This window comes from Anser cygnoides, chromosome 4 (assembly GCF_040182565.1).
Source record: "Anser cygnoides isolate HZ-2024a breed goose chromosome 4, Taihu_goose_T2T_genome, whole genome shotgun sequence".
Classification (NCBI taxonomy): domain Eukaryota; kingdom Metazoa; phylum Chordata; class Aves; order Anseriformes; family Anatidae; genus Anser; species Anser cygnoides.
Genome location: NC_089876.1, coordinates 6,909,544 through 6,920,284, shown reverse-complemented (window position 1 = coordinate 6,920,284; position 10,741 = coordinate 6,909,544). Strand labels below are relative to the sequence as shown.

General features: G+C 35.6%; 1 protein-coding gene across 1 annotated transcript; it reads left to right on the top strand.

The window, feature by feature from the left end:
• The first annotated feature begins 2,004 nt into the window (after positions 1 to 2,004).
• LOC106034175 (transmembrane emp24 domain-containing protein 11-like) lies at positions 2,005 to 10,733 on the top strand. Its single transcript, XM_013178143.3, has 5 exons — positions 2,005 to 2,771; positions 3,602 to 3,702; positions 4,470 to 4,595; positions 6,871 to 7,017; positions 7,898 to 10,733. Exons 1-5 carry the CDS (start codon positions 2,642 to 2,644, stop codon positions 8,045 to 8,047), a joined length of 654 nt encoding a protein of 217 aa, XP_013033597.3. The 5' UTR covers positions 2,005 to 2,641; the 3' UTR covers positions 8,048 to 10,733.
• The last annotated feature ends 8 nt before the right edge of the window (positions 10,734 to 10,741 follow it).

Sequence of the window (10,741 nt, the reverse complement as noted above, 5' to 3'; positions counted from 1 at the left end):
ATCCACAAAGCCTGCTGAGAAATGTTGCAGGTGAATGTCAAAATGGCACGGGGTCCTCTATTAAAGATCATTCTGGAGAGAGACAGTCTTGGGTTCATTGAATACCAAGCTCCAATATCCAAGTTCCAATGCCCTAGCCACACTGCCTAAGGTAAGCATGATAACAGAAACCAGTGCGTACCTAATTTCTAGAACAGGAGGGAATCTGCATGCCAGCCTTTCTGATCACAGAGTTAGAACTGTGCCCAGCAGGACATAACTGGTCTGTGGGCAAAAGTTCTGAGAGTACTTGCTGGCATCGAAGACAAGACAAAAGACAAGACAAAACCAGTTCAGGATACTCTCAGTCCCGGGTAATTGAAGTACTTTGGGAATATCAGTCCTGATACAACATAATAAAGGCAATATAGACTATTCCATGATAATATGTAATATGCTTAGAAAATGAATCTAACACCTGAAGCAGCAATTCTGAAATCAGCTAAATCCTGCTTAATGGGATGTAATATGTAGAAGTTTGGTCCATGACAAATTACAGGTACTCTGAATGCCTGAGACAAAATGCTCTCCGTATGTTGCATGGCACCCTGATCACTTGAAGATTGATTTATTTTTGTTTGTTTGAAATCCAACAGCCCTACTATCTTAGTATTTTGCTAGACAGAAATATAGAAGTAATGTGTCTGTCCCAGCTGTGCCTGGGCATAGTGAAGAATAAAGTGACATCCCCTTCTACATCTGTCATTGGAACATACTTTTTTGGAGACCCCAAGAAATAAATAAAAAGTTGAAAGGGCGGTTGCTTAAGTAGCTCATGGTCTGCAGCCAAACATATAATTCTTGCAGATACGGAAAGGAATGAGAATTTATACAGGTGAATGCCAGTGAAGATCTCCCTGTGCTGGAGGGCTAAGAGTCCAATTACGAAATAAGATTCTGAGTAATCTAAAATTAGATGTGATGGATAAATGTTAAAGTAGTAATGGAGTCCTAACATCACCCTTGAGACTCTTCAGGCTTCAATGGCCATGAGATGTGATTTGTATCCCTCCAGCCTTAACCATATGGAGTGAAAGAAAAAGCATTAATGTTTAAGGAATTGAGGCTTCTCGTTTTTGAGACTCTTTATCAGTACAGGGATACAGTATTTTGCAAGAGGTAAACTAATACTTGTGCCAGAACTTCTGCGAAGATACTTCATGCTGTAAAATATACTGAACTGATAACCACAAAATCACACAGAATGACTGACTGGTTTAGGTCTGAAGGGACCTCTGTAGGTCATCTGGTACAACACCCCAGCAGGTTGCCCAGGACCACGTCCAGGTGGCTTTTGCAGGTCTTCAAGGAGGAAGACTCCACAACCTCTCTGGGCAACCTGTGCCAGTGTTCTGTTACATACACAGTAAAGCAACGTTTCTTGATGTGCTGACGGAACCCTTGTGTTTCAGTTTGTGCCCATTGTGCCTCTTGACCTGGTACTGGGCACCATGAAAACAGCCTGACTCCATCGTCTCTGCACCTTTCCTTCAGGTATTTATAGACTTTGCTAAGCTCACTCCTGGTCCTTCTCTAGGCTGAGCAGTCCCAGCTTTCTCAGCCTCTCCTTGTAGAAGAGGTACTCCAGTCCCTTCGTCATCTTTGTGGCCCTTTCCTGGAGGGAAGGGACTCTCTCCAGTGGCTCCATGCCTCTCTGGTACTGGGGAGCCCAGAACTGGACACAGTATGCCAAGTGTGGACACACCAGTGCTGAACAGAGGGGAAGGATTACCTCTCTTGAGGCAATACGTTGCCTAATGCAGCCCCAGATACCGTTAGCCTTCTAGGACACCCAGGTCCTTTTCTGCAAGGCAGCTGCTTTCCAGCTGGGTGGCCAGCTGGTTTTGACCATTGACCAGTGTTAGATAAAGATGTTTTTTATTGAGGCAGCGTCAGAGAGAGCAGGTACAGTGAAATGCAATAAGCGCAAACCAGTGCTTCTTTTGCAAATGTGAAATAATTCATTAAGAGCTACCAACCTGAAATTTTAGGTATTTAGGTTAGTGTTTCAGATTGGTTTCTCCCCCCTCCCTCTCCTCCCTTTTTAATTTCTTCTTCATATTTCTTTTGGCCTTTTTATGTAGTCCCTATGGTTTCTGTACAGGCATATGCCTATGTCCAATGATTTAGGTTACAAATTACAAGATTTCTTGTAATTGTCACAAAGAGGAGTGAAGCTTTATCACCCATAATCACCCTGGATAAATAGGAAATATAAGCTATTAAGTTCAATGTAAGTCGAAATTTTAGCAGGTTATGGAAAGAGATAGCCAATGCGGTTGCTTACAGTGATCTAGAGAACCAATCTCAAGTACCTGAGAAGTGATTTCTAGTTTCATACTACTCTGTGTATAAAATGAAATTTTAATCTAGATGCTGGGAAAGCAGAAAGATTTTACAAGTTATCTTTTTCTTGTTATCTCATTCTACAGAACATACTGTAGTTATTTATAAATGTGTAACCACCAGCTGCCTTTTCTCACAGTTTTTTTTCTCTCTCAAAACCACACTGATAAGCAGCAAACAAGGAACAACCACAGGACTACATACATTTGTAAATAGTTATTTTCAAAAAGCAGTACTACTAGTATACATAAAAACAATGAAAAGCCAATTAATAGGATTTCTTATAAACTTTTGGATTTCTTCTTCAATTGCTTTGTATTTTCACAGCGGAGAAAGAGAAGAGAAATGCATAATTGAAGATGTTCCCAGTGACACGTTGGTAACTGGTAGGTACCTGTCATTGCTACATAAAAATGCAATCTTATATATATCTTATATACCTTATATCTTATGCAATCATAAAGATAGCTTGTAATTTAACAGGAAAATCTGTGATTGACGAATATGGTAAGACCATGTTGATAAAAAAAAGTGCACACTGCAAGTAAGTCCCTGCAACAGTGACTAGCCATCTTGTATTCACATGTGTGATTGCATTACACAAAAAAAAAGGTTTCAAGAGTGCTTAACTGTCTGAACAAAGAAAAATATTGTCTTCTAATTCTATGGCAGTGGGATTGCTGTTTCAACATGTGCTTCTATATATTATGACTCATTCATACCATAATATTTTGATTAACAGTGATCTGGAAAGAAGCAATTCAAGATGTACTGAAGTTCCATCCCGCTGGGGATATCATAAATATATATAATATATAATCATCTTTTTTACTAGTAATGTGATAAATATGAAAGAATCCAAAAAATGTAATTTGAATACTTACCCTTACTTAATTTCAACACTTACTCTTAATTTGAACACTTACTCTTTTGGTGGTCTCAGCATGCCCTCTGGATGCTTATCTTGCAAGAGCATTAGGAGCAATCAAAAAGTATTACTTGTTAATCAATCATTTTTGTAGTATTCTAGTGTAGTAAAAATTCATTGCATTTCACACTGTTATAAAATGCCTCCTGAGTAGTTTTAATTGTACATAATGAAATACATATATTATTTTTAATCATTTATCTTTATATTTTTACTGAAAAAACAATAAGGACATTTAATATTAAACTACGTTTTATTTATCAGATTTTTATCTATGTTTTTATTCAGGGAATTACAAAGTACAGAGATGGGATATACATAAACACGATTTTCTTGATTCTGCTCCTGGTTTGGGAATGTTTGTGACTGTTACAACTCCTTCTGCTGAGGTAAATATTCTTTATGAATGTTTCTATACAATTTATGTATTGACTTTCAACACTGGCAGTCAAAACTCTCTAAAAATATGGACGCTTTTTGGGAGAAAGTAAATCTGCAATCAATCTGCTAATTCAGTATTTTCATGTTGAAATGCATAAGCAACTTGTGGTAGATATCAAAATAAATAGAAATGGCATGCTTGAAAATAAATAGAAATTGAATGTTTGATAATTATTTTTGTGGACAATGTTTGCATTATTACTGGAATTGGGAAACTATGCCATTAAGACAAGTAAGCCACAACTGAGAAAACATATTATATTTAAAAAGAATGAAAATCCACTAATGAAGCAAAATGGTTCAGAAAGTATTTGAGCAGCAGAAAGGAAGGCTAATGATAAAATTAAATGCAAAAGACTAGATATTGTGAGGCTGCATACAGCTATCAGGCAGGCATAGCAACTGCAACATGAGGTCCTGAGCTTTTTCAACAATGACCAACTTATTCTGTGCCTAGACAAGGTCTTAGTTTTCAACCTTTTAATGCTTTAGAGACCATTGGCTTTTGTACATTGCAGAAATTCATAGCATTTCAATGTTTACTGTGAGATAAAATTGTTTATCATTCTCTAAATCTCTTCTGAAATTCAGAAAAGTTTTATGTTTTCAGGAGGTTAATTTATTACTTTTTACATCCAATTCACAGTACTGCATTTGATTATTTTATTAATATATTTAATGTACATATCCAACATGTATCATATCTAAATTGCAGGTAATATTGTCAAAACTGTATGGGCCAAAAGCAACATTTTCTTTTACATCCTATCTATCTGGGGAGCATATTATCTGTTTACAGTCTAACTCCACGAGACTTGTGGCATTTGCAGGAAGTAGACTGGTAGGTGTATTTCTTAAATATTCTTTGTTGTAATAGTATTAATTGTATACACACTATAGAGTTTACAAAATACATTAGAAATTTAACTTCTGGCAGAAAATGCAACATTTCCTAGTGATTAAAGATGATAAATCTAAACTTATGAAGATGAAGAGATAAAAAGACTGTTCTGCTATTTAAGAAGTTAAGATTCAAGAGGCAAGACTTAACTACAGATTGATTTAATGTTTGCATGGTGCTTTGAGTGTGAAATGGTTCTGATCAATAAGAACAACTGTTTGGTTCAGAAAGATAGATATGTGAGATTGACTACCACACATGCTGTCACAAAACAGTGACATCGTAATGCTATTGCATGGTTTCAATACCTTAGATCTAAGTCTTTCAGAAAATTTAACAGAAATGTTTGCAAGAAATATAAGATATATAAGAACATATTGGCATTCTCGATATTGTCTACAACCAACAAAGATTTTCTTCATACATATTTTGAAAAGAGGGGCATCAGAGGTGATATCATGGCTCTAATCTATTTTGGTAAACCATTTCACAAACACTATTGAAAAATTTATCTATATACCTGTTCTCAAAAGGTAGTTTAACAGGTGAGCATTACTCTCTAGAGTTGCCTTTTTTTTTGTTTTTTACAGTTGGCTGCAAAAAAATGTAAATGTTAGATAATATAAACATTTTGTAAATGTGTTAAGCCAGACAGGACAAATTTTATCCTAGATGTTTGCTTTAGAAACACGTAGATGACACAGAATCGAGAGATGTTAACATTACTGAAGAAGAAGAGTTACACAGGAATAATTAGGTGTTATTATTAACATTTTAATGGAAATAAGTTGAAATTTAATCATATACTTTGCAAAAGCACTTAGCATCCAGTAATAATAATAATAATAATAATAATAATAATAATAGTAAAGTAAATGTAGAGCTCATCAACTAGACAGGATAAGGGAGATAAAATATTGGTTGGTCAGAGTTAACTACAGACCATCAGTGTGATACTGGGGATACACGAGGAGATTTTGATCTGGTATAGACGGAGATATACTAATATCGTTTTATGTGATCCATGCACCATGTACAGTTCTGGCCATCCTCTTTAAAAAGAAGTAAACCGGTGCAAGGAAGGTGAAGATTAATAGTATGGATATTAAAAAGAGTTTGGCTTAAGAATACAGAAATAAAAAAAGGAAAATATTGTTCTTTATAATTATATCTGCAGGATTAAAGATCAGAAAGGGAAAAACTTTCTTTAGCTAACTGAAGTAGTCTTGATGTAGCCTTCTGTAAGAACCAAGTGGATATCTGAACTGCTTCAAACCAAACTTTACTAAATTCACAGGCTACTATAATGTTGTGAGAGGGATTTCTGGATGATCAGTTAGCTAACTCTAAGAGACCTGAAAGGAGATGTGGTCACCATTTGTGGTTGACGTCTGCATAGATCGAACTCCTATTGTGTAATTCCAAACTCTAGGATTTCAGATTATCTGCTGGACTACAACTTTTTTATTTTCCCTTAGGTACAAATTGGCTTCTGGGGCAACTTTCTCCTTTTAGTTTTAGCAAAATTTTCAATTCATGCCTAAGTTTCATGATACTGTAAGTTTTATTCACCTCTTTTCTTTCTATTGGTCTGACACCTAGAGGGTTTGGGACAATTCTGCTATTGCTCTAACAGTTGCTTATAGGATATTGGGAACTATTTCATACCTGATATACTGTGTGTGGAGAAACAAAAAAAAGATACTTTATAGACTGTTCTGCTTTAACACCTATGATAAACTGCAAATGATGATTTGGCTGGTCTCCTTCCAGTTTTCTATTCCTAACTGTAAGTGGAATACCTAGAAGCGCATCTATTAAAAGGTTCCTGCAGCTTCCTGCATTCTTCATTGAAGAATGTCATTTCTGCAATATTAAGATGGAATGTGAAATATAATGAGCAGTCCTAATAGTGCTCATTTTTTTTAACTAATTTGGGCAGAGAACAGAAAACATTTTCATAGTAGTTAAATCAACACTAGTATAAAACAATAACCTAATGTTAGTTTTTAAATTTGCATAATTAATTTTAAAATGAAATGAAGAAACACTTCAAATATTCTATCTCGTTCTAACTTTAGGAAGGATTTATAAAAGCATTTAAAGCTCTTTTCCTGTAATGAGCTTAAAGGGAAATTATCTGATGCTTTTTTTTTTTCCTAAGGAATTTTGAAAACAGGAGGCACAGTAATGAGAATATTTTTTCTGTTCTCAGCGTATCCATTTGGACATTAGAGTTGGAGAACATTTTCTGGATGAAACTGTTGTTCGAGCCAAAGACAAAGTGAATGAAGTTAACTTTAGACTAGAACATCTAATTGAGCAAATTCATCACATATCCAAAGAACAAAACTATGAAAGAGTATGTATGTTCCCTAATAGAAAAAAATGTACAGAGGCTTATTGATTTATAAAGTAATCTGAGGTTTATTATTTGTTTAATTGCAGTATTATTTTTAACTAACCCATAAAAAGCTATTAGTATTTAACCAAAACAGCCCACATTACCTTACAAAATATTTTTAAGCTGTAAAAGGAAACAACATAAAAACTAATTACCATGAACTCATGGTTATAGCAACAGGTGTTATTTTAAAGCTGGAATTTCCAAATATAGTTTTCTTGGCCAGAGCCAATAACAGCAGTGGAGCAGGTGGCAGGTACCATTGCTGGTGATGTTGCCAGTTGTTGTTTCCATGCTGGTCTGTGTGCATAAATTTTATTGGAGTGCATAAAGAAATGACTGTGTGTGTATTTATATATCCTCATGCACTTAGAAATAAAGCCCTCCTTCAAACAAGAGTAAACCCATTGTCTTCACTTTTCTACACATACAGAGGCACTCAGACTGTGTTTGAAATCTATCAACTAGTACCCTAAAAAATGACATTTGGCTGCCAAAAGGTTCTTGACTGCAATGTGCAAGCAACTGTAAGCCTAAAATGTCTTAAGCATATACTAGTGGGACATATTTAAAATATATATATATATTGGCAACAAGAGAAATTTGCTTGCATTTCTGCTTCAGGACAGCAATTTGTCTGCTTCTCTGTTGTGGTTTGTAAATATAACACCTTATGGAAGAACAAACTTTCATTTTTATCAATATGAGAAAAGTGCTTGCTTACTACCATGCAGAAGAGGGATGCATGTCTAGTTAACATGATAACAGCATGAAACATGCAGATACTGGTAAGTAATAATTATGCTTTTTCTTTTTTCTTTTTTTTTTTTTTCTTCAGGAACGTGAAGAAAAATTTCGGAATATAAGTGAACAGACCAACAGCAATATTTTGTGGTGGGCTGTTGCACAAACATTTATCCTTATCTCCATTGGAATCTGGCAAATCAAATCTCTCAGAGATTTCTTTATAACTAAGAAGCTTGTTTAAGTCTTATGAAGTAAACGCACATATTTGAAATTTCCTCCTTATCTAATACTTAAAATTCAAAGAAACCATGTACCTATGAGCAAATATGTTGTATAAAATTCTCAAGCTTCTCTCATTTTCTACTCTATTTCTTACTCTAACTCTGGTTTCAGCCTCTGGCCTCCCCTTAAATTTTAATCTTCGAATCCCATCTTTTATTAGTTTCTTTTCCTCTGCAGATGTAAAGCTAAATCTAGAAGACTCAATGACTAAGGCAGCATTTAACTTCAACACAGGATTGTTAAATTTAAAATAGAAATCTTTAAAAATAAAATCCTAATATTTTAAAGTTCTCTACTTGCTTAGTAATCTTTTTCTGTACTAGCTTGAACAGGTCAGTGTTTCAGCCTGAGTAGGACTCAGATAGTAGGCAGAGAAAAAACTATATCCCCTGTGGCACTTAATTTGGTGAGAGTTGCATATTGCACTGTATGTACACTAAGTTTTCCTTAAATATAATTGTGACTATTTTCTTTTAAAATATTCAAAGTTTTACATGACAGTGGAGCCTATCTTTACGATTATGATCAGAAGATGCAGCAATTACCATGGAAGAGACAGAGACCCAGACAAACAATTTGGAATTGTAGTTACTCTTTGTTCCCAGATAAGCCCTAAACATTAAGCTATAGCGGAGATCTGACCTTTTGCAGTTGTGTATGTAAATTATAATCTTTATGAAGAATGCCAACACAGACCAAATTAGAGTTTTCATTGTAAACACTGAATTTGTTCCTGTATATTATATTTAAGTTGTGCATATACTAAATTCTGCAGTCTCATTCTATGTCGGAGAATTATTTTTATTTTAATTATTCAGTAACTGTAACATGACTGTCTCAGGAACTTAGCAGTTTTTGTCTTAATTATGTATTTCCATTTCACATTGAAGCTTGGTTGAATATATTTTTATGTCTTAATTTAGCTAGTTTATGTACAACTAGCTAAGTAGCTACAGCATCATGCAGTTACAAGTCAAAAGAAAATGTTTAAAATTTCAGATAATTAGCTTGACAAAGCAGCAGCAGTGCAAGAATGAGGTGGAGGTGATTATAAAATGATCTATCTAACAACTTGGTTAACACATGAAAAGACATTCTTGAAAAAGGTCTTCCAGAGAGCACTGTGATTGCCCTGTACTGCATTTTGTCTTCCTATTTGTGTTTCCAGACCCTTTGCTGGTCTAAAAGGTAGTGCAAACCGAAATATGTCTGGAGCAATTATTGTTTTAAAGGAAATGCCTTTTTTTTTTTTTTTCCTATCTTCTCACCTTTTGTTTTCATTAGCAAGGAAATGACATTGTCCTTTAACTACATTTATTTTTACAGTACTGAAATGTGAGTATGTGAGTTGTGAGTATGTGAGAATCCATATAGTTGACAAAAGTAGAGACAAAAAGCAATACTCTATGGACTAAATCAATCAAAATAAAATCTTATGAAGCTACTCACTGGGGTGTGTCCTATATTTAAAATTCTCAGACTTCGGAATTGTCAGTTGAAATGACCAGTAAATAAGTGTTATTAAATTCACTTTTACAGAACACTTACTTAAAACATGTCTTGTAATAAAATCTTTAGTGGTGGGAAAGAAGGAAAGACAAGTTACAACCATATGGTATGCTAAGTCCAAGAAGAAAGTTTAATAATATGTTGCTATGATGTCGTGGTCCAGATTAGCTGCTATGTAGTTCCTAACTATATCTCAATTATAAACTTAAATCATCTCACTTAAGATGCACTTAAGTTTTTAAACCATGGGAAAGCACCACGTCAGAAATTATAAAGCAGCTGATTATACTCAGTATTAATTAGATATAACCTCAAACCAGCACTGAGACGTTGAGCCTTGAATATACCTTCACAGTGCTTTATTCTTTATCTAGAATTGTTATTATTAAATATCTCTGATTTGGTGAAATGTTTTCAGTCTCCTTCGAGATTTTTAATTAGATCTACAACACAGAAGTTGAAACACAGCTCTTTTGGGAAGCATTTTGGGCGCAGTAGTCTTTTCAAAGTTTAAAATCAGAGGTTCCTCCAATGCAGTCTGCAGCTCTGTCATACTGAGAGCAATCTTAAGTAGGCCAGTAGGGGAATTTTCCTTAAATTTTCAAGGGAAATCTGCAATCTTTGTTTGTTATCTGAAAAAATGAAAATCCAAATGCTTCTATTTGCCTTCTGTTCCCCACCAAAGGAAGCAACAACAAACCTTCCTTACATTAATAACTTTCCCAAATCAGGAAAAGAGGGAAAAAAGAAGAAAAGAGGAAAGAAACTCCACTGTTTTCCACATGTCCTGACAGCAGCACCTGTTACACAACCGTCTCTGTGAGGAGAGCTGGCTCATGGCGAAGCACCCACCCGCAGCCCTGGTGGTTGGCACAGTTTGGTCACCTGTGTGGGGAAGAGAAGGAAACCTCACAGAGGGGATCTCCTCCGCGGGCACCCTCTCCAGTTCGGTAGCAAAAGGCCACAGAAATCCTGTGTTTTTTTGTTTCTTTGTTTGTTTTTGGAGTGAGGGTCAAATCCTGCCTCCTCCAGGTCCCACGCTGGGTGGGGAAGGGGTGCTGCCACCCCTCACCTCAGGGCCCTGAGGCTCCTCAAGCCGGAAGGGACGCGGCAGAGGCAGGCCTGTAGGCCTCGACCCAGGGAC

Coding starts and splice junctions, on each gene's coding strand:
- LOC106034175 (XM_013178143.3), top strand. CDS start 2,642: ATGAAAAGCCAATTAATAGGATTTCTTATAAACTTTTGGATTTCTTCT. Junction 4,596..6,870: donor CATTTGCAGGAAGTAGACTG/GTAGGTGTATTT, acceptor TTCTGTTCTCAG/CGTATCCATTTGGACATTAG. Junction 7,018..7,897: donor AAGAACAAAACTATGAAAGA/GTATGTATGTTC, acceptor TTTTTTCTTCAG/GAACGTGAAGAAAAATTTCG.